The sequence below is a fragment of the Erpetoichthys calabaricus genome, chromosome 9 (genome assembly GCF_900747795.2).
Source record: "Erpetoichthys calabaricus chromosome 9, fErpCal1.3, whole genome shotgun sequence".
NCBI lineage: Eukaryota > Metazoa > Chordata > Cladistia > Polypteriformes > Polypteridae > Erpetoichthys > Erpetoichthys calabaricus.
The window spans coordinates 6,011,141-6,034,698 of NC_041402.2; the positions used below are offsets into that span (position 1 = coordinate 6,011,141).

The 23,558-nt window shown below is 46.9% G+C and overlaps 1 protein-coding gene across 1 annotated transcript in view; it reads left to right on the plus strand.

Annotated features, from left to right (window-relative positions):
- Positions 1 to 23,558, plus strand: part of LOC114657153 (xenotropic and polytropic retrovirus receptor 1 homolog) — a 128,929-nt gene that overhangs the window by 82,668 nt on the left and 22,703 nt on the right. Inside the window, exons 8-10 of the mRNA XM_051931695.1 lie at positions 3,747 to 3,828; positions 7,960 to 8,147; positions 10,170 to 10,349. Of these exons, the coding sequence (XP_051787655.1) occupies positions 3,747 to 3,828; positions 7,960 to 8,147; positions 10,170 to 10,349 (450 nt within the window). The remainder of the gene's footprint in view (positions 1 to 3,746; positions 3,829 to 7,959; positions 8,148 to 10,169; positions 10,350 to 23,558) is intronic.

Sequence of the window (23,558 nt, forward strand, 5' to 3'; positions counted from 1 at the left end):
GATTTTCTCAAATCCCGTCATAAGCAATGTAGCACATTAAATGTTTTGTGTTAAGTGTTTCCTGACCCATGTTACTCGGTACATGCTTCTTAAACTGACTTCCTCTATTCCTCTCCTCGACTTTATTCTCGACATACACTTTTTTTTCTTCTCTGTGTCCCCAATATGCTTCTGTACCCGAGAGAGTAACCATGGAGCACACAGCCTTTTGTTCCTATGTATTGTGCCTACGTGACCACACGGTAATACCCGCACTATTCTGAAGTGACGTTTGCACCGATTTGTGTTTTTTATATCTCACACCCTCATACACCTTTAACGTCAGAGCATCCCTTATCTACGATGGAGCGTTCGATCAGAAGAAAATATGAAGCTGGTTTTAAATTAAAAGTCACTGACGTAGCAAAATAAATTGGTAACTGCACTGCAACAAAAGTTGATGTGCCTGAGAAACTGGTGCGAGATTGGAGGAGGCAAGTGTCATTAAGTGTTGCATTTTTAATTGGGCGTATAACTCGGTGTCTGATTTTATGATAGATTTTCGGGTTTCAAGACCTGACTAATACACGAGTATATACAGATTATCTGCACCTGAAGGCCCTGCTTGCATGAAGATCCAATATTTGCCTTTGCCAATGTAGTGAAGAAGTCAATAATGCCCATGGGGTGTACTTACTTTTTCACATGGCTATAAATCTACCCTTAGCAAACAGTGCCTCTGCTTGGGATGATCTTTGTGAAAATTTACAATATTCTCTGAAAGTGGTCTGTAAAGTGTGACTCACCAGCATACTGGGATTGCTGCCACGTCACGGGGACTTAACTACATAAACCGTCGTTTGTGTGTGTGGAGTTCGGGTGGATGTTCTCACAGGACATTTCATGGAAGGAACAATTAAGGAGAAGACGGAGCAACACGGGACAGAAGCCGGAGTGAGAGTGAGCAATCAGCGTGGGGTCAGAAGAGGGTGGTCGTGTTTTACTGACATGATGGAATTCTATGAGGAAGCAAAAAAAAGGACACGACCAGAGTGGGGCAGAGGAGATTATTGATCAGGACTTACAGAGAGCATTTGATGAGGTGCCACATGAGCGGTTGGGCATCAGACTACAGGAAATGGGAGTTCAGGATGTGTGGTGTGTAGATGGGGACAGAATTGGCTCAAACACGGGAAGCAGAGGGTGATGGTGTGAGGAACCTCTTCAGAATTGGCCGACATTAAGAGTGGTGACCAGCAGGGGGCAGTGCAGGGGCTGCTGCTATTTTTAATATCTATAAATGATTTAGATAGGAATATAAGTAACAAGCTGGTTAAGTTTGCAGACGATACCAAGATAAGTGGATTGGGAGATGATCAGGAATCCATTGAATTGTCATAGAAGGACTTGGACAGCAGACAGGCTTGGGCAGATTTGTGGACGATGAAATTTAATGTCAGTAAATGTAAAGTATTACACATAGGAAGTAAAAATGTGAGGTTTGAATACACAATGGGCGGTCAGAAAATCGAGAGTCCACCTTAGGAGAAGGATTGAGGAGTCATAGTGGACTCTAAGCTCTCAACTGCCAGACAGTGTTCAGAAGCCATTAAGAAGGCTAACAGGCTGTCATGTTATATAGTGCCTTGATGTGTGGAATACAAGTCACAGGAGGTTTATAACACACTGCTGAGGCCTCATCTGGAGTCCTGTGTGCAGTTTTGCTTTCCAGGCTACAAAAAGGACATAACAGCACAAGAGAAAGTCCAGAGAAGAGCGACTAGGCTGATTACAGGGGTACAGGGGATGAGTTAGAAGGAAAGATTAAAAGAGCTGAGCCTTTACAGGAGATGAAGAGGAGACCTGACTGAAGTGTTTAAAATGATGAAGGGAATTAGTCCAGTCAGTGGATCGAGATGGTGATGTTAAAATGAGTCCATCAAGAACACGGGGACACAGTTGGAGACTTGTTAAAGGTAAATTTCATACAAACATTAGGAGGTTTTTATTTACACAGAGAACCACAGAAACTTGGAATAAATGACCATGTAGTGTGGTGGACAGAAGGACTTTAGGAGACCTTCAGAACTCAACTTGATGTTATTTTAGAAGAATTCCTGTGTAGGCCTGTCGAGCTTTGTTGGGCTGAATGGCCTCTTCTCGTCCAGATTGTTCTAATACTGCCCTGTCATTTTCTAACCCCCTTATTCCAGACCAGGGTCGCTGGTGAGCCGGAGTCTATCCCAGCTAGCATAGGCCACAAGGTAGGAACAAACTCTGGCCGGGGCGCCAGTCCATCACATCAGTGGTGGCTCTATGGCTGTGAATCTGTGGTGGTATCCGGAAGGTTGTCGATTCAAATCCTTTTACTGGATTCTACTCCATCGGGCACTTAATCTGGACCTTCCTCCAGGGGCGCTGGACAATGGCTGACCCTGAGCTCTGACCCCCCCATCAAAGGTCAGGCAAAAAGACAAAGCCGAGAGAGGACGTGCAATATTGTTATTTTTTTTAAATTGTCTCCTTGCGATAACAGACTAATTTTATCGCGTTCTCGAGAAAACGAAACTTAACTTTTGCTCCTGTCATCAGGCTCGCTTAGATTGCTGAAGCCTTGCTAACCGTCTTCTTAAATGACGGACACCAACGTTATTATTTTCTAAACTAAGGCATAAACATTTCAGCCAGCGTCAGGTCTTGATTGAACAAAAATGTGACGCGCTGATCAATAAAGTTCTGCCATTTCAAACGGGACGTGGCTTCAATAAGCTAAACATTAAACGTTAGATACAATTATTTCATAATTTCGAGAAAACAAGATCTTTTGTTTTCTTGAGATCTCGATAAAATGAGTCCGTTATCTCGAGGAAATAATTTTAAAAAATAACGATATTGCACGTCCTCTCTCGGCTTCCATAATTTACTCCTCACCGAATAACAAAGTATAACAGTGTTGTAAGACGCTGTACTGCCAGTGTCCACCGTGGGGTGCTAAACTCACTGCAGTGGACTGGTGTGTCCCCTGCTTGTACCTGAGCTATCAGAGCAGACCATCTGTGCCACTATAATGAAACACAAAGTCTCAGATGGATGGATATAAAATGTTCCATTAGGTAGTGTGGCCTCATCCACACTTGACACTTCCCAAGTCGCGTCTCCACAATTTACCGCAGTCTGGACATGAATCTGCCTTGAAGGGGATGCCAACAGAATAAGCAAGTGTTGAATCTGAAGTGAATGTACACACACATGCGGGTCTCAAACCGAATTCAATTCAGAGCCCCGCACAAGGCAGGACACACCATCGACGTTTCAGTGCTCTGTTTACGGTCACCAGTTGGTGTCACCTGTTCCACCGGTGGAAATGAAGGGGATGTGCATTTAGGACTGAAGCCAGGAAGCAATTCTTACCGCAAAGGATTGTGGGAATCTGGAAGAAACTACTGAGCTGTCGTGTTGAAGCAGAGACCTTGAGAACCTTGAAGAAGGATCAGGAAGATGATGTTGGGTGTCCTGGACTGATTGGTCTCCTCTCCTCTCCTCTCTATTGTCAAATTTCTTATCGATGTCCTCGAGAAAAACCCACTGTGCCGCCATGAACCCCACCCCTCCGAATGTGAGTGTGTAATTGAAATTAATGAGGAATGAGTGGGGCAGGAGCAGGTGGCAGCGTGTCGATATGTTGGTGACCTTCTTTTTAGCCTCGTCTTTAACGCCCCGTCTGCCCGCTTGCCCCTTCTCACGGTGTGTGTTCTTTCTCTCCACAGCCTGCTCCGGTTTGGACCACCTTCCGGGTTGGAGTCCATTGTGGTCTTCTGCTGGCCCTGGCTGCTCTCCTAGGCTTTTCAGGTGAGCTCAGCCTGCCATATGGAGCCTCTGCCACTCCGGTTACACACAACCCTGCCCCCCGGCCCGGCCATTTGTTAACATCTCTCAGGCCATCAAATATTAACGTGAGGATCGGTGTCGTTAGGCTCCATTTTCAGAGGTGTGTGTGCTCTTCACACACCAGTGGGGGTCGATGGGCCCTTTGTAAACACTGCCTGAACTGTGCAGCAATTAAACAGTCCAGCGCTGTCATTACAAAAGACGCCTTTTATAATTCATAAAGAGTGATTGCTGCAACCAGATGACAAGCCACGGGAAGCCAAGTGGTTCGGCCTGGCCTTTTTTTTTTCATTCAAGATCCAACTTTCATTTGTGTATAAATATTATAAATACAAATAAAGCAAATCAAGAACAAGTTAAACAGAAACCCCACATTCACCCCCAAATTCCTGGAGCCCTCACTCACTCATGACAAAGACACTTTCAGGCGTACCCATTGCTTTTTCTAGCTCTCTGCGCTGTATGACCCGAGATTTATTTGGGAGAGCACATCTCACCTCCCCAAATGATCTGATGGCCTTGCTACCTGTCAAAGATGGGTGACAGAACTCATTTCAAACCATTTGCCATCTCTCAGCGCCTGTATCCCTCTTGACCGGCGCTTCCTCTCTTGATCGCATTTACATCGAGCCTGCTGTTCAGACACAGCTGTAGTTTTTGAGACGCCTCGCTCAACTCCTGTCCGCTTTGAAGGTGACTGTCGGCGTGCCTGCTGTGCCTTTACTGCTCCTCGTGTCTCTTACACTTGCTCTTTCAATCGCACCACCAAAGCCAAACTGACCAATCAGATTGCTCTGAAGGACCGGATACACGCACACTCCCACAGCTTAGTGTTTTATTATATAGAAAGTCAGATTAGGTCCTCAGTCATCACACACTCTGCTAGTCAGTACAGGAACTCCACAAGGTTGTGTGCTGAGCCCTCTTCTCTACTCTCTCTGCACCTCTGGTGTTAATCAGGCTGGTCTTGGGCAGCAATGACTTGGCTCAAAGAGATGAGGTGCAGGGCTTGATAGACGCGGGCTCAGCTAATAACTCGTTACTCAATACCAAAAATACTAAAGAGAAGGTATAGGGATGACTGGGTACCACTCACCCACCATGAATGGGGAGAAAGTAGACTTACACAAAGTACAATCCTGGGAACTTCGATTACAGAGGCCATGTCATGGATGACCAACACTGCATCACTGGCAAAGGGGGCACAGCGGTGGCTTTATTTCCTCTGAACTTTAAAGAAATTCAGTCTGTCCAAGCAGCTGATATCATTCTACCGATGTTTCGTAGAGAGTGTGGGACACCAGTAGCTCTGCAGCAGATGAAAAGGCTATAGAAAGAGTTAAAAATATTACAAATTACAACAAATTGAGGACATCCACCATTCCTGCTGTCTCCGCAGAGCTACTAGCATCACTTGCTCAGCCTAGATAGATAGATAGATAGATAGATAGATAGATAGATAGATAGATAGATAGATAGATAGATAGATAGATAGATAGATAGATAGATAGATAGATAGATAGATAGATAGATAGATAGATAGATAGATAGATAGATAGGAAAGGCACTAAATGAAAAGTAGATAGATATGAAAGGCGCTATATGATAAGTAGATATGAAAGGTGCTATATAATAGATAGATGAGATTTATATGAAAGCCACTATATGACAGATAGATAGATAGATAGATAGATAGATAGATAGATAGATAGATAGATAGATAGATAGATAGATAGATAGATAGATAGATAGATAGATAGATAGGATATGAAAGGCTCTATATGATAAGTAGATATGAAATTGTGCTATATAATAGATAGATGAGATTGATATGAAAGCCACTATATGACAGATAAATAGATATGAAAGACGCTATATGATAAGTAGACAGATATGAAAGGCGCTATATGATAAGTAGATATGAAATTGTGCTATATAATAGATAGATGAGATTGATATGAAAGCCACTATATGACAGATAGATATGAAAGGCACTATATGACAGATAGATAGATATGAAAGGCGCTATATGATAAGTAGACAGATATGAAAGGCGTTATATGATAAGTAGATATGAAATTGTGCTATATAATAGATAGATGAGATTTATATGAAAGCCACTATATGACAGATAGATATGAAAGGCACTATATGACAGATAGATAGATATGAAAGGCGCTATATGATAAGTAGACAGATATGAAAGGCGCTATATGATAAGTAGACAGATATGAAAGGCGCTATATGATAAGTAGACAGATATGAAAGGTGCTATATGACAAGTAGATAGATATGAAAGGTGCTATACAATAGAAGCTTGTGTGCCATCCCATGAGGCTTGAATTGGTCAGTGACTCTACTGAGCAGCAGTCACAAGCACTAAAGCGTTTTCCTAAGCACGTAGTCCCAAAAACGCCCACTAGAGGGGGATTTCCCCATCAAACAATCAGAGAGTACTAATAAATTAAAATGATTTATTCTTCACAAAAACTGCTCAGTAACACAGTGAAGCTCCAAAGAACACAAAAGGTATTCGACGCCTGTTAAAGGCAAATCCAAAATCAAACAAATTCCTAATCTAAAATACCAAGAACAGACATAATATGAGAACAATAGGACAAAAAAAATATAGAAAATCACTAAGCACAAGCACAGAAAAACACAAGTCACCATTCCAGAACCGTTACAAACTGTAGGAGACCCTCTAGATATGAAGGGCAGAGGACATTTCCTGGCGGTGATTGGCAGGTAGCACCACCTTTTTGTGACACCACCCACAAACCACAAGGCACATAACAAAGGCAACAGTAATACAGCAAAACTGAAAACAAATAACAATTTAAATAATTATCCAAAATAAAAATGACCATAAAGGACATGAAACGAGGAATGCCGGCTGGACTGTTGCATCACCATTAATTTAAGATGGCATTACTTCATGTAAATGAGCAGCTTCAGATCCAGCTGCAGGGGACCTAGTAAAACAGAGAGCCTGTCAAAGGTGGCATTTGCATTCCAGCAAGAGTGGCATCAGCAAAGCTGTCCTTTTAAGGGCAGCAGGTTGCCTAAAACATCCATGTGAAGAGTAAGAGTCGAGCGGTGCAGATGAGCATTGGCACAATTTTAACTTAGTTGCCGAGCTGATGCTGACAAATATATCTAAAAGCACTCATAAGTCACTCATTTTTATAATTCCTTCCATACATTTTTTCCCCTACTGTTAGAATTTTTTCCATGATGGAAAATCCAGTCAGGATCATCTGAAAGTCTGGATCATTAGGGTCCGGATTGAGGGGTTCCACTGTACTTTTTTCACAGGCTACAGCACCTCACCCAATGTTTCAGTGACTCTCACTAATGGCTATTTCAGGCAGACAATGACAACACATCAATGGCAGACATTAGTTGCTACTCAAGTGAAAAGTAAAGCTGTGGTGCCCAGGGGGCACAATGCACCATCGATGCTTTCTTAACGCTGTGGTCTGGGAGACACATCTGAACGATTACTAAAATAAGTCAGAGTGCCAACCCGCTGAAAGCACAAGAGAAAAAGTTGTTTTGGATAACAAAAGAAACAGGCACTAGAGGGCGCTACAATCGCCTTGCAATTGTCCTGTCGATGGCACTACAAAGGTAAGGCTGGACTTTGGTGGGCCGCCGTGCTTGTCATTGCTGTGGTCCAAAATACGATGCCACCTTCTGGAAATGCCACTCTGGGGCGGGGCTACTCAGTCTCAATTGCCTGCCCTCACACTGGGCATCTTCTCAGCACTGCGTGGGAAACAAAAGGAGACAACACTGTTAGCAACAGCGCCCTCTCTCGTCCCAGGGGGGTGCTGCGTACCTCAGGTGAGCCCAGATGGCGATCCTCTGACACACGTGTGACAATGCTTAGACACACATGGAAGAGACTTTGTAGTAATTTATTCATTTTTTTATTAAATTGTTTGCTCAGAAATAGAGAAGGGGTGGGTAAGGAGGGCAGTGGGGCCCACTGGGATTACTGGGATGGTTTAAGTGCCTCTCCACACCTTTCTTGCTCTGCTACACTCCCCTCTTTATTCCTTGACGCTTGTTGTTTTTCCCATCCAGCCTTCCGGGCATCGGAGCAGCCACTCACGTGGCCTTTGCTGCGTCTTTATAGAGGGGGCTTCTTGTTGATTGAATTCATCTTTTTGCTTGGGATCAACATCTACGGCTGGAAGAAAGCGGGTGTCAATCACATTTTGATTTTTGAGTTGGACCCACGAGACCACCTGTCTTATCAGCACATGTTTGAGGTATGCAGCTAATTGCCTGGTTGATATTGTACTCTTGAATGGATGGATGGGTGGATAAGCTGAATGACATTAATGACACTGACATCTTGAGCTCTTTGTTACTGGGATAAGATCTGATTTTTCTTGGTCATTATCCTGTACTGCTTAAAGCCAGTGCAGAACATAAAGAGATGAGCAACTTATTTAGTTAATCAACTTTATTGTTATGGGTACAATGAAGTTTGTATTTGCACGTCTCCCCAGAATAATAAAAAAAAGAGAAATCCTTAATAAAAGGACAAGTACCTGTGTATCTGTATGTCCATCTGGTTGCTGTGTCTCTGCTCTCCAACAGATGGCGCATCAAAAACATTACAGAGCTTTTACAAATCCCATACCAAATGGGATATGACAGAGACATAAGCATTTTATTTGTCATACCAACAGATGATGCATCAGAAAAATTTGTAGTAAGAAGTTGCATTAATTTTTTTCATTCTAACAGATGGTGCATCACAAACATTACACTGCTTTCACGAATCCCATACCCCAAATGGCATATAACAGTGACATAGAAACCAGATGAACAAATTGCACTGCAAATGATAACGCTGAATTCATCGAACAGAGAGTAACCGCCAGACAGACAGAAATCCGCTTATCCACTTTAATAAAAGGGCAATGGTCTGTGTGTCTGTGTGTTCATCTGGTTGCTATGCCTTTGTTATATGCCTTTGGTATGGGATTTGAAAAAGCAGTGCTATTATTATTATAATGTTTCTGTTAGAATGAAAAATGCAATGTGTTTTATTATTACAAATGTTTGTGATGCCTCATCTGTTGGAGTTACAAGTGCAATGTATTTTATTGCTACAAATGTTTATGTGCCATCTGTTAGAATGACAAGTGTAATGCATTTTATTACTACAAATGTTTGTTATGTGTCATCTGTTGGAGTGACAGATGCAATGGATTTTATTACTACAAATGTTTGTGATGGTGGCATGGTGGTACAGTGGTGGCGCTGCTGCCTCACAGTTAGGAGACCTGGATTTGCTTCCTGGGTCCTCCCTGTGTGGAGTTTGCATGTTCTCCCCGTGTCTGCGTGGGTTTCCTCCGGGCGCTCCGGTTTCCTCCCACAGTCCAAAGACATGCAGGTTAGGTGGATTGGCGATTGTAAATTGGCCCTAGTGTGTGCTTGGTGTGTGTCCTGCGGTGGGATTGGTTCCTGCCTTGTGTCCTGTGTTGGCTGGGATTGGCTCCAGCAGACCCCCGTGACCCTGTGTTCGGATTCAACGGGTTGGAAAATGGATGGATGGATGTTTGTGATGCACCATCTGTTGGAATGGCAAATACAATGCATTTCATACTTACAAATGTTGGTTATGTGTCATCTGTTGGAGTGACAGATGCAATGGATTTTATTACTACAAATGTTTGTGATGCCCCATCTGTTGGAGTTACAAGTGCAATGCGTTTTATTGCTACAAATGTTTATGTGCCAAGTGCAATACATTTTATCCCTACAAATGTTTATGATGCCCCATCTGTTGGAATGACAAATGCAATGCATTTCATAACTACAAATGTTTGTGATGTGCCACCTGTTGGAATGACACATGCAATGCATTTTATTCTATAAATGTTTGTGTTGCACCATCTGTTGGAATGACACATTCAATGCATTTTTTCACTGCAAATCTTTATGATGATGCTCCTTTTATTTTAACCTTGGACTGTGTCGGTGGTGGCCGTGTCTGGTGTATGGGGGTACTGAGGCTCCCCTAGTGGTCAACAAGGTAAATAAGACTGGCAGACTTGTAGGTCAGAATGACCTGTTCTTATCAAAATCGTTCCAATGTTCTAATGATTTGCACCCAGTACTGCAAGGATTCCCTCCTGCAAACCATTTTAGTGAATAAAGTGAATGTGGAGTATACGTTAATGCATGAATGAAATAATCAGTTAATTAATGAATCAGTAATCAGTGTTGGACACAGATTTGGTTCCTTACTTGCCTGACCTTCTCTGTTTTCTCCACAGCTGGCCGGAGTGCTCGGAGTGAGCTGGTGCATCAGTCTGCTGGCCTGCCTCCACAGCACCTTCCTGTCCATTCCCCTGCAGCTCAATCCACTCTTGTTCTACGGTTTTGCCCTGTTGCTGCTCTTGAACCCGACTCGCACTTGCTATTACCGCTCTCGCCTCTGGCTGCTTCGCCTCCTGGTAAGGACACACGCCAGCGTGTTGCTCGTCTAAACAATCTCAGTCTTGTATGGGATCTCGAAGATCCCTTTGGCTGCTTGGTCTGAAGCTCTGCTTGTCGCCTGATGAAGGCGAGGAGGTTAAGGCTAACAAAAAGGTCAAAGTTCAGAAATTGTGAAAAATGAAACATACTGTACGTGTCTAATTACACATTAAACGTACAGCGCCCTCCATAATGTTTGGGACAAAGGCCAATTTTTCTTCAATTCCCCCGCTGCTCCACAGTTCAAACTTACCAATCAAACAATTCAGACTTGTGATTAAAGTGCATATTGAAGACTTGACTTTAATAATAATAATAATTCTTTGCATTTATATAGCGCTTTTCTCACTACTCAAAGCGCTTTAAGGGGATTTGCAGACATTTCCGTCATCACAATTGTTCTACACTGGCACCATAATGTCTGGTGCACAGCAGTGGCAGGTCTATTAAAGCCATTGTCATATAGCACTTTGTCACGGGTCCCTCACATGCAGTGACTGCTTGAAGTCTGCCATTCACAGAATGTCACCAGGTGCTGAGGGTCTTCTCTGGTGATACTCTGTCAAGGAGCCATCTTTAGCTCCTGCTTGTTTTATGGGGGACTTGTCCCCTTAAGTTTACTCTTCAGCATATGGAAGGCCCGCTCAGTTGGGTTGAAAGCGGGCGACTGGCTTGGTCATTCAAGAATTTTCCATTTTCTAGTTTTGCTGGGTGGCCTCAGCAGTCTGTTTAGCTAAATTATCTTGTTTTAGGATGAAGTGCCATCCGCCGAGTTTGGAGGCCTTTACTGTACTCGAGGAGATCAGATGTTTCTACACACCTCAGAATTCATTGTGCCACTGCTGTCAATGAAGAGAAGTGTGCCAGGACCTGTGGCAGCCATACATGCCCAAGCCATAACACCCCCAGCACTGCCATGTGTAACAGATGAGGTGGTCTGCTTTGCAGTTCCTTGTCATCTCCACACTTTGCTCTCGCCATCACTCTGATGAGGTTCATCTTTGTCTTGTCTGTCCACAAGATCGTCTCCCAGAATTCTGCAGGCTCTTTGGAGTCCTTTGTCACAAACTGTGATAAGGCCTTTCTGTTTTTGTGGTCTCCATCTTGCAGTGTTTCTGTTCATGAAGTCTTCTGCTGATAGTCATCTCTGACACACACACACATCGGCCCCCCCTGTTTCTGATCTGTCAGACAGGCGTTTGGGGACTTTTTTTTGCCCATAGTGAGGATTCTCCTGGCGGTGGAATGAGGAAATACAGGAGAGTATACAGAGGAAGAGGATGGCAAAGAAGAAGTGGGATAGTCAGAGAGATGCAGAAAGTAGACACGAGTACAAGGAGATAAGGCGCAAGGTGAAGAGAGAGGTGGCGAAGGCTAAAGAAAAGGCGTATGATGAGTTGTATGAGAGGTTGGACACTAAGGAGGGAGAAAAGGACCGGTGGGCTACAGAGAGGGGCCGAGCTGGGAAAGAGGAGCAGCAGTTTAGGGTGATGAAGGATAAAGATGGAAACGTACTCACAAGTAAGGAGAGTGTGTTGAGAAGATGGAAAGAGGACTTTGAGAGGCTGATGAATGAAGAGAACGAGAGAGAGAAGAGGTTGGATGATGTGGAGATAGTGAATCAAGAAGTGCAACGGATTAGCAAGGAGGAAGTTAGGACTGCAATGAAGAGGATGAAAAATGGAAAGGCGGTTGGTCCAGATGACATACCTGTGGAAGCATGGAGGTGTTTAGGAGAGATGACAGTGGAGTTTTTAACCAGATTGTTTAATGGAATCTTGGAAAGTGAGAGGAAGCCTGAGGAATGGAGAAGAAGTGTACTGGTGGGCCGATATTTAAGAATAAGGGGGATGTGCAGGACTGCAGTAACTACAGGGAGGTAACATTGATGAGCCACAGCATGAAGTTATGGGAAAGAGTAATGGAAGCTCAGTTAAGAAGTGAGGTGATGATTAGTGAGCAGCAGGATGGTTTCATGTCAAGAAAGAGCACCACAGATGTGATGTTTGCTCTGAGGGTGTTGATGGAGAAGTTTAGAGAAGGTCAGAAGGAGTTGCATTGCGTCTTTGTGGACCTGGAGAAAGCACATGACAGGGTGACAAGAGAGGAGCTGTGGTATTGTATGAGGATGTCGGGAGTGGCAGAGAAGTATGTGAGAGTGGTAGAGGATATGTATGAGGGAAGTGTGACCGTGGTGAGGTCTGCAGTAGGAGTGACGGCGGTGGGATTACATCAGGGATCGGCTCTGAGCTCTTTCTTATTTGTAATGGTGATGGACAGGTTGATAGACGAGATTAGACAGCAGTCCCCGTGGACTGTGATGTTTGATGATGACACTGTGATCTGTAGCGATAGTAAGGAGCAGGTTGAGGAGACCCTGGAGAGGTGGAGATATGAGAGGAGAGGAATGAAGGTCAGTAGGACCACCAAGACAGAATACATGTGTGTAAATGAGAGGGAGGTCAGTGGAATGGTGAGGATGAGGGAGTAGAGTTGGTGAAGGTGGATGAGTTTAAATACTTGGGATCAACAGTACAGAGTAATGGGGATTGTGGAAGAGAAGTGAAGAAGAGAGTGCAGGCAGGGTGGAGTGGGTGGAGAAGAGTGTCAGGAGTGATTTGTGACAGACGGGTACCAGCAAGAGTGAAAGGGAAGGTCTACAGGATGGTAGTGAGACCAGCTATGTTATATGGGTTGGAGACGGTGGTACAGGAGACAGAGCTGGAGGTGGCAGAGTTAAAGATGCTAAGATTTGCATTGAGTGTGACGAGGATGGACAGGATTAGAAATTAGGACATTAGAGGGTCAACTCAGGTTGGACGTTTGGGAGACAAAGCCAGAGAGTCGAGATTGCATTGGTTTGAACATGTGCAGAGGAGAGATGCTGGGTATACTGGGAGAAGGATGGTAAGGATAGAGCTGCCAGGGTAAGAGGAGAAGAGGAAGGCCTAAGAGAAGGTTTCTGGATGTGGTGAGAGAGGACATGCAGGTGACGGGTGTGACAGAACAAGATGATGAGGACAGAAAGATATGGAAGAAGATGATCCGCTGTGGCAACTCCTAACGGGAGCGGCCGAAAGAAGAAGAAGAAGTGAGGATTCTTCTGTTGTCAGCAGTGGTGGTCTTTCTTGGCCTACCAGTCGCTTTGTGATTACTGAGCCCACCAGTGTGTTCTTTCTTCTTCATGACATTCCAGACAGTTGATTTCGGTCATCCTGAGGTTTTACTGATGTCTCTGATGGGTTTATTCTTGTATTTTGGTCACATGATGGCTTCTTTGTCTTTCACTGGCACAGCTCTTGTCCTCATGTTGAACGATGGCAACTACAGACTCCAAAGGGGAGAAGCAGGCCGAGGTGTCTTATGAAGCCATGAAACCCACCTGAGTGATCAAATACACCTGGGATGCCAAGTCCCAAACATTATGAGGACCTTGTAGAAAAAGTGTGGTGGGACCAAAATGTCTGCAAACCCCCTTAAATGAAAGTCCGCACTGTGCCCTTTAATCACAAGTCTGAATTGTTTGATTTGTCATTTTAAACTGTGGAGCTCGGTGTTGTGGGGGTTTCAAGGATAACTGAGTCTTTGTCTCAAACATGATGGAGGGCACTGTAGATATGCGAAAAACGACAAGGGACTCAGAATTAGGCTTGTGCCAACGGGCAATATTATTGGCAATTGACAGTTACATCGCCAGTGGATGTTCTCTTCCTGATGAGTTGGACCACCTGATTAAACGCGTTCGTAAATACCCCTTTTACAGTGGACCTTTAGCAGGAGTGTATATGGACAGACTGAACACACACTGCTTTTACACATCCACCTGAAGATAAGCATTTTTGGTTCCAGGCAGTACTCGAATGGGAGGCCACCTAAGAAAAGCTTGGGTTGTTGGTGTTGGTGAGGCCAGCAGGGGATGCTAAATGGGTCACCAGCGTAGTGATGTGGACATGGTGCTGTAAAAATGGCGCCATCCTTTGGATGGGAGGTAAAGTCGAGCTCCTGACTCTCTGTGGCCATGAAAGATCCCTGGACGTTCTTTGTAAAGATCAGGGTGTATCCCAATGTCCTGGCTAAATTCTTCACCACCCCCTAGTCATTCTGGCCCCCCTAATCATCCCTTGTCTCTGATTGTCTCTCTCTCTCTCATTACTTCACCACCTAACAGCTAAAGTTTGGTGAGCATACTGGCACTAAAATGGCTGCCGTCGCATCATCCAGGTGGGTGCTACATATTAGGGGTAGCACCTCAATCCCCATGAAAAACGCTCTGAGTAGTAAGAAATGCGCTATATAAATGTAACGAATGATTATTACTATTATTATAAACTTTACCTCCTTCTTTGCCAGTTCCACCCCTCGATCCAAATATGACGACCATAAAACTAAACACAGGGTCAATAGGGAAAGCACCAGTTCAGAGACTATCCTGGGAGGTCTGAGCTTCCAGATGGACTGGACTTGGCTGTGAAGGGTCTTCATGCCCCTCTTAGATAGTAGTAACCAGGGCACAGATCTAATTTGCATGAACGTATCGAAGGTGTTGCTCTAGGTACCATCACTTGGGTATGTAAGCAGCTAAAGGTCAATCCTTAGCGGGCCAGTGGGGGTGCAGTCCATATTGGTGGTCCCCACCTGTTAGGGTGAAACTCCAGGAGGATGAGGATGAGGATAAATCGGGGGATTCTAATGATAGACGTTAGATAGCCCCTACTCTTATCCATATTACTAACCGAGAATAAACCGGATATGGACGCAGGTACACGGCGATGGGACCATGAGATGTACTGCGCAGGTGCGCGTCTCATAAACTGCAAGCGAAGTCGTATCCACCGCGCATAAAGGAGTCACGGCCCAAAAATGAATGAGAAATGAAGCAACAACGCGCCCATAGCTAACGACTAATGGCACAGCCACACAAAAAAGAGGATTCTGCGCTGCAGCCCGGATTCAAACGGAAGAGGCTACGGAGGCCCCACAGGTCCACACACCGCCATATTGTGAGTGGCGCTACTGCGGAGTGAAGTTAGGAATAATGTGCTGCTTGGGATTGTACAAACCGCTGAACGCGTTGCACCAAATTCAAAAACAATACAGCTCAACGATACAAACACGAGCCCACCTGGATAAGATCAATGAACGCAAGCGCCTACAACGCGCGTCTAAAACTGCGGAAGCAAAGCAGGCACGGGTTCAAAACGAACGAGCTCGACTGACGGATATACAAACACGCGCCCGCCTGGATAAAATCAATGAACGCAGGCGCCTACAACGCGCGTCGGAAATGCCGCGGGCAAAGCGGGCACGGCTCCAAAACAAACGAGCTCGACTAATGTATTTCAGGATACCCAACACCGGGGGTAGGCGAGCGAAGCGAGCAGGGGGTGGAGCCCCCTTGTGTCTAATATAAGAGTCCCACAAGCTCATCTCATCTACAGGCGGAGTGGTGGCTCTGAGGTTAGGGATCTGCACTGGCAATTGGAAGGTTGCCGGTTCGAATCCCGTAAAATGCCAAAAGGGACTCTGCTCTGTTAACCTGCAATTGCTAAGCACTTTGAGTAGTGAGAAAAGCGCTACATAAATGCAAAGAATTATTATTATTACCTCTGCCTGGTGTGGGATGGATATTTGACCAAATAACAATAAGATGGACTTTCTTAGACAAAATACATTGGAGTAGACCCTACATCTGCTCCCCTGCCTCAATAGGTGGTCTAACGTGGAGTAGGTCTTACACCCGCCCTCCAGGCCTTGTAGGCAGCAGCTATGAAAGCCCAAAGAGACAAAACTACTTGAGACAAATGCAGTCATGTGCCACTTGACGGCCCACCGAGTTGAGGCGATTCACAATTACAGATGAGCAATGAGCGAATGTTTGAGAAATTGCCAGTGCCAGTCACGGTAATACAGTCAGTCAGTCAGTCATTACCCAACCCGCTATATCCTAACTACAGGGTCACAGGGGTCTGCTGGAGCCAATTCCAACCAGCACAGGGCGCAAGACAGGAACAAATCCCCGTACAGGGCACCAGCCCACTGCAGGGCACACACAAATCCCCGGGCAGGGTGCCAGCCCACTGCAGGGCACACACAAATCCCCGGGCAGGGTGCCAGCCCACTGCAGGGCACACACAAATCCCCGGGCAGGGTGCCAGCCCACTGCAGGGCACACACAAATGTCCGGGCAGGGCGCCAATCCACTGCAGGGCACACACAAATCCCCAGGCAGGGCACCAACCCACTGCAGGGGGCACACACAAATCCCCGGGCAGGGCGCCAGCCCACTGCAGGGGGCATACAAAAATCCCCGGGCAGGGCGCCAGTCCACTGCAGGGCGCACACAAATCCCTGGGCAGGGTGCCAGCCCACTGCAGGGGGCACACAAATCCCCGGGCAGGGTGCCAGCCCACTGCAGGGGGCACACACACACACACACACACACACACACACACACTAGGGACAATTTAGGATCGCCAATTCACCTAACCTGCATGTCTTTGGACTTTGGAAACCCACGCAGACACGGGGAGAACACGGGAAGCGAACCCAGGTCTCCTTACTGTACCACTGCGCCACCGTGCCGCCCCACAGTAATACATCTTTCATTATTATTTCACGGGGTCTCCTATATTTATTTGTATGAGTGTTGGTGGGCTTTGTAAGGTTGCTAATGCAACCCCCCTTTTTGGAATGGGCCCAATTGGGGGGGGTGGCATGGGGAGGGGTGAATTCCCCCTTGATGAAACTAAATCACTTAAAGGGACGTTGCATAGCACTGACGATTGCTTAGGTGACACTCACGAACCTCCATGACCCACTTGTGGACCAACAATGGTGACTTGGGATGTGACGCAGTGGTTGAGAAACACTGGCTTATGTGACCCACCACAAGCCACTTTGCCAACCAGCAATGCCAGTTCACGACCAGCACCACAATCCATCCATCCATCCATCCATTGTCTCCCGCTTATCCAAGGTCGGGTCGCGTGGGCAGCAGCTTGAGCAGAGATGCCCAGACTTCCCTCACCCCGGCCACCTCTTTTAGCTCTTCTGTGTGAATCCCGAGGCGTTCCCAGGCCAGTCAAGAGACATAGTCCCTCCAGCGTGTCCTGGGTCTTCCCCGGGGCCTCCTCCCGGTTAGACGTGCCCGGAACACCTCACCAGGGAGGCGTCCAGGAGGCATCCTGATCAGATGCCCGAGCCACCTCATCTGACTCCTCTCGATGCGGGGGAGCAGCGGCTCTACTCTGAGCCCCTCCCGGATGACTGAGCTTCTCACCCTATCTTTAAGGGAAAGCCCAGACACCCTGCGGAGGAAACTCATTTCAGTCGCTTGTATTCGCGATCTCGTTCTTTCGGTCACTACCCATAGCTCATGACCATAGGTGAGGGTAGGAACATAGATCGACTGGTAAATTGAGAGCTTTGCCTTGCGGCTCAGCTCCTTTTTCACCACGACAGACCGATGCAACGCCCGCATTACTGCGGATGCCGCACCGATCCGCCTGTCGATCTCACGCTCCATTCTTCCCTCACTCGTGAACAAGACCCCGAGATACTTGAACTCCTCCACTTGGGGCAGGATCTCGCTACCAACCCTGAGAGGGCACTCCACCCTTTTCCGGCTGAGGACCATGGTCTCGGATTTGGAGGTGCTGATTCTCATCCCAGCCGCTTCACACTCGGCTGCGAACCGATCCAGAGAGAGCTGAAGACAACGGCCTGATGAAGCAAACAGGACAACATCATCTGCAAAAAGCAGTGACCCAATCCTGAGCCCACCAAACCGGACCCCCTCAACACCCTGGCTGCGCCTAGAAATTCTGTCCATAAAAGTTATGAACAGAGTCGGTGACAAAGGGCAGTCCTGGCGGAGTCCAACTCTCACTGGAAACGGGTTCGACTTACTGCCGGCAATGCGGACCAAGCTCTGGCACCGATCGTACAGGGACTGAACAGCCCTTATCAGGGGGTCCGGTACCCCCATACTCTCGGAGTACCCCCCACAGGATTCCCCGAGGGACACGGTCGAATGCCTTTTCCAAGTCCACAAAACACATGTAGACTGGTTGGGCGAACTCCCATGCACCCTCCAGGACCCTGCTAAGGGTATAGAGCTGGTCCACTGTTCCGCGACCAGGACGAAAACCACACTGTTCCTCCTGAATCCGAGGCTCGACTATCTGACGGACCCTCCTCTCCAGAACCCCTGAATAGACTTTTCCAGGGAGGCTGAGGAGTGTGATCCCTCTGTAGTTGGAACACACCCTCCGATCCCCTTTCTTAAAGAGGGGGACCACCACCCCGGTCTGCCAATCCAGAGGCACTGTCCCTGATGTCCATGCGATGTTGTAGAGGCGTGTCAACCAAGACAGCCCTACAACATCCAGAGCCTTGAGGAACTCTGGGCGTATCTCATCCACCCCTGGGGCCCTGCCACCAAGGAGTTTTTTGACCACCTCGGTGACCTCAGTCCCAGAGATGGGGGAGCCCACCTCCGAGTCCCCAGGCTCTGCTTCCTCATTGGAAGGCATGTTAATGGGATTGAGGAGGTCTTCGAAGTACTCCCCCCACCGACCCACAACGTCCCGAGTCGAGGTCAGCAGCGCACCATCCCCACCATATACAGTGTTGACACTGCACTGCTTCCTCCTCCTGAGACGCTGGATGGTGGACCAGAATCTCCTCGAAGCCGTCTGAAAGTCGTTCTCCATGGCCTCCCCAAACTCCTCCCACGCCCGAGTTTTTGCCTCAGCAACCACCAAAGCCGCATTCCGCTTGGCCTGCCGGTACCTATCAGCTGCCTCCGGGGTCTCACAGGACAAAAGGGTCCTGTAGGACTCCTTCTTCAGCTTGACGGCATCCTTCACCGCCGGTGTCCACCAGCGGGTTCGGGGATTGCCGCCATGACAGGCACTGACCACCTTACGGCCACAGCTCCGGTCAGCTGCCTCAACAATAGAGGCACGGAACATGGCCCATTCGGACTCACTGTCCCCCACCTCCCTCGGGACATGGTCGAAGTTCTGCCAGAGGTGGGAGTTGACGCTACTTCTGACAGGGGGCTCTGCCAGACGTTCCCAGCAGACCCTCACAACACGTTTGGGCCTACCAGGCCTAACCGGCATCCTCCCCCACCATCGAAGCCAACTCACCACCAGGTGGTGATCAGTTGACAGCTCCGCCCCTCTCTTCACACCGAGTGTCCAAGACATGTGGCCGCAAGTCCGACGACACGACCACAAAGTCGATCATCGAACTGAGGCCTAGGGTGTCCTGGTGCCAAGTGCACATATGAACACCCCTATGCTTGAACATGGTGTTCGTTATGGACAATCCGTGACGAGCACAGAAGGTCCAATAACAAAACACCACTCGGGTTCAGATCGGGGGGGCCATTCCTCCCAATCACGCCCTTCCAGGTCTCACTGTCATTGCCCACGTGAGCATTGAAGTCTCCCAGCAGAACGAGGGAGTCCCCAGAAGGTATGCCCTCTAGCACCCCCTTCCAGGGACTCCAAAAAGGGTGGGTACTCCGAACTGCCGTTCGGTGCATACGCACAAACAACAGTTAGGACCCGTCCCCCCACCCGAAGGCGAAGGGAGGCCACCCTCTCGTCCACCGGGGTAAACCCCAATGTACAGGCTCCAAGTTGGGGGGCAATAAGTATACCCACACCCGCTTGGCACTTCTCACCGGGGGCAACTCCAGAGTGGTAGAAAGTCCAGCCCCTCTCAAGGAGATTGGTTCCAGAGTCCAAGCTGTGTGTCGAGGTGAGTCCGACTATATCTAGCCGGAACCTCTCAACTTCACGCACTAGCTCAGGCTCCTTCCCCTTCAGAGAGGTGACATTCCACGTCCCAAGAGCCAGCTTCTGTAGCCGAGGATCGGACCGCCAAGGTCCCTGCCTTCGGCCACCACCCAACTCACACTGCACCCGACCTCCTTGGCCCCTGCCATAGGTGGTGAGCCCATGGGAAGGGGGACCCACGTTGCCTCTTCGGGCTGTGCCCGGCCGAGCCCCATGGGTGCAGGCCCGGCCACCAGGCGCTCGCCAACGAGCCCCACCTCCAGGCCTGGCTCCAGAGTGGGGCCCCGGTGACCCGCGTCCGGGCAAGGGAAAACGCCGTCCAAAATTGTTTTCCATCATAGGAGGTCTGTTTAACCGCTCTTTGTCTCATCCCTCACCTAGGACCAGTTTGCCTTGGGTGGCCCTACCAGGGGCATAAAGCCCCGGACAACAGAGCTCCTAGGATCATTGGGACACGCAAACCCCTCCACCACGATAAGGTGACGGTTAAAGTGGGTGGGTGGGAAATACTGCCTTACATGGACCCCCGGCGAGACGTGAAGAACGGTTTGTGCTGCTAACTTGCAGTTGAAGGATGCATACTGGTGTCTCACACTGGACCCACAGAGCCTCAGTTTCGATGACCTGTAGACTTTGTGACCGCCGTACGGCCAAATGGGGCTGTAAGTCGACGCAGAACTAACTGTACCTCTAACTCAATATGGTGGCTGAACCAAGGATTCAGCCTATAAAGGTAGCCACGTGAACCCTTTTTGAAAGCAAGGCACCCAACCTAATAAGCTGGCTTTTTAAAACAAGACAACTGTGAAATAGGGACCACCTGCCAATCCCTGTCGAACTGGAGGGTCTCCCACAGTTCCTGGTGGTTCATTGTGAATACGCTAGCAGAGTCTGTGAGCTTCCTTGTGTTTTTCTTGTGCTTCTGCGATTTATTGGGTTTCTGGTTTATTGACTTTCTGCTCCGTTTTTGACGTCACACAAGGACCCCCGCATTGGGACTGTGCCGGCTTTGGATGGCCAACTTGTGCCTTTTGTGCTCTTTGCAGTATAACAGAGCATTTTTTTAAATGTACTGTATATATAGACCAGCTGTACCCCGTGGCTTCGCCCACATAGTAATGAAACAGGACAAACTTTAAAACTCAATAGACGTTGGCTCTGATGGGAAACCGTTCCCCACGTGGGTAGAAAACCACATGGCCGCGATATCTCTGCCAATCAGCAGCTACCCTCTAAAACACATGGAGCTCTGATCTCTGTCTCTCAAAAACGTCAAACGTTACTCCTTAACAATCTGTACATGATAATTTCTGCTGAACAAACAGGTATCACTAGTTAAGCGTAGGCGAGGTGCACTCCAACACGTGGCGCAAGGTAGAATAACTCAAACAGAGGCTGGCCGGTGAATGAAGAAGATCCCACCCCCTTGCTCTCGGCCGACAGCCACTCTGTTGGATTTGCACAAATACATCGACACCGCCAGCGAACTCTGGTACTTAGTGTGATGAGAGAAGTCGCAAAATCAACCGGAAAGTTCAAGCAAATTATAGAAAACAACCAGCTCTAAATCCGTTAAGTAATTCTCTCGTGAAAAGCGGACAGACATTCAGACAGAATGCGCTTGGACCACGAAATTTTTAAAACCGTTTCTTAGTGAGCAGCTATGGGCCAAGGATAACCTACATTCCAAATTTCAAGTCCCAAGTCCTTGTGGTTCGGGAGATCTCATGATGAGTGACTCAGTGGTATTTGGCTTTTATATAGAGAGATTATGTTTGAGCCTTTATCTAGCCAGGGTTTGACCGGTAATCCCCCCCCCCCCCATCACTGCCACTAGTGGGCATATTCACAAGTGCTTTTGGGACCCTTAAATTCCACACACATAAGTTGCAGTTCTGTACATTGGGTGGAATTGTCCATGGAGGGCTTGGAGATCATCGAGTGAGGCACACGGTGTAATTAAGGTGGGATGACCGAGACACAACCCCATCCACTGGTGTTCCTGGTGCTCTGATCTATAGGTCTGTAATTTTCTAAATAAAAAAAAGATTTAATGATTGAAAAGCAGGGGCAGCAAGGTAAAAGTTCAAGTTTCATGCGATGCATACACATTACAATGAGACCCTTAATTGCACGTCCCCCACAGACTAGTGACAGTAGCACAATGCCAGCAACAGACAATGAATATCTCAGAGAGACAAAGAATACGGTGCCACATGCTGAATACGACGTCAGACGACAGATACAAGGAGTGCTGGCACAGCTGTCGCTGTCACTGCCCGTCAGGTGGCCTTATGGCCTCAGGACATAAAGTGCTGCGCAGGGCTGTGGTGGGAGTGATGATGGTCCTGAAAAGCGAGTGTGCAGGATGGCTGAGCTCTTTTGTTCTGGAGTGACGGCAGGCAGTTGTGTGCCAGAGGTATTCTGTTATATGCCCAGCGACGGTGCCTACAGAAGTACGGGTGACGTGCCGCGACACAGACTGGGGCTCTGGCCAGTGCAGCCTCCTGCTTTTTTACCATTACGGTAGGCTGCAGCCCTCTGCAAGTTCTGTATTGGAATACGTGAATTAAGAAATAAATAAATAAATAAACGTGAACTACAGTGCTAGTGACCTATCATGCCTAGACCCTAATTTTATAAGTATTTTTTAATTTTACTGTTCTCACTTGTCACTTTGAGTTGGAGCTCACTGTGGTCACTGTTATGCACAATATGGTAGCACTTGTTAGACATGGAAGACTCTGTATAATAGATGTGAAAGGGATAGACAGACGTGAAAGGCACTATATGATAGATAGATAGATAGATAGATAGATAGATAGATAGATAGATAGATAGATAGATAGATAGATAGATAGATGTGAAAGGCACTATATGATAGATAGATAGATAGATAGATAGATAGATAGATAGATAGATAGATAGATAGATATGAAAGGCACTATATGATAGATAGATAGATAGATAGATAGATAGATAGATAGATAGATAGATAGATAGATAGATAGATAGATAGATAGATAGATAGGATCAGGCACTATATGATAGATAGATAGATAGATAGATAGATAGATAGATAGATAGATAGATAGATAGATAGATAGATAGATAGATAGATAGATAGATAGATAGATAGATAGATAGATAGATAGGAAAGGCACTATATGATAGATAGATAGATAGATAGATAGATAGATAGATAGATAGATAGATAGATAGATAGATAGATAGATAGATAGATAGATAGATAGATAGATAGATAGATAGGAAAGGCACTATATGATAGATAGATAGATAGATAGATAGATAGATAGATAGATAGATAGATAGATAGATAGATAGATAGATAGATAGATAGATAGATAGACTATA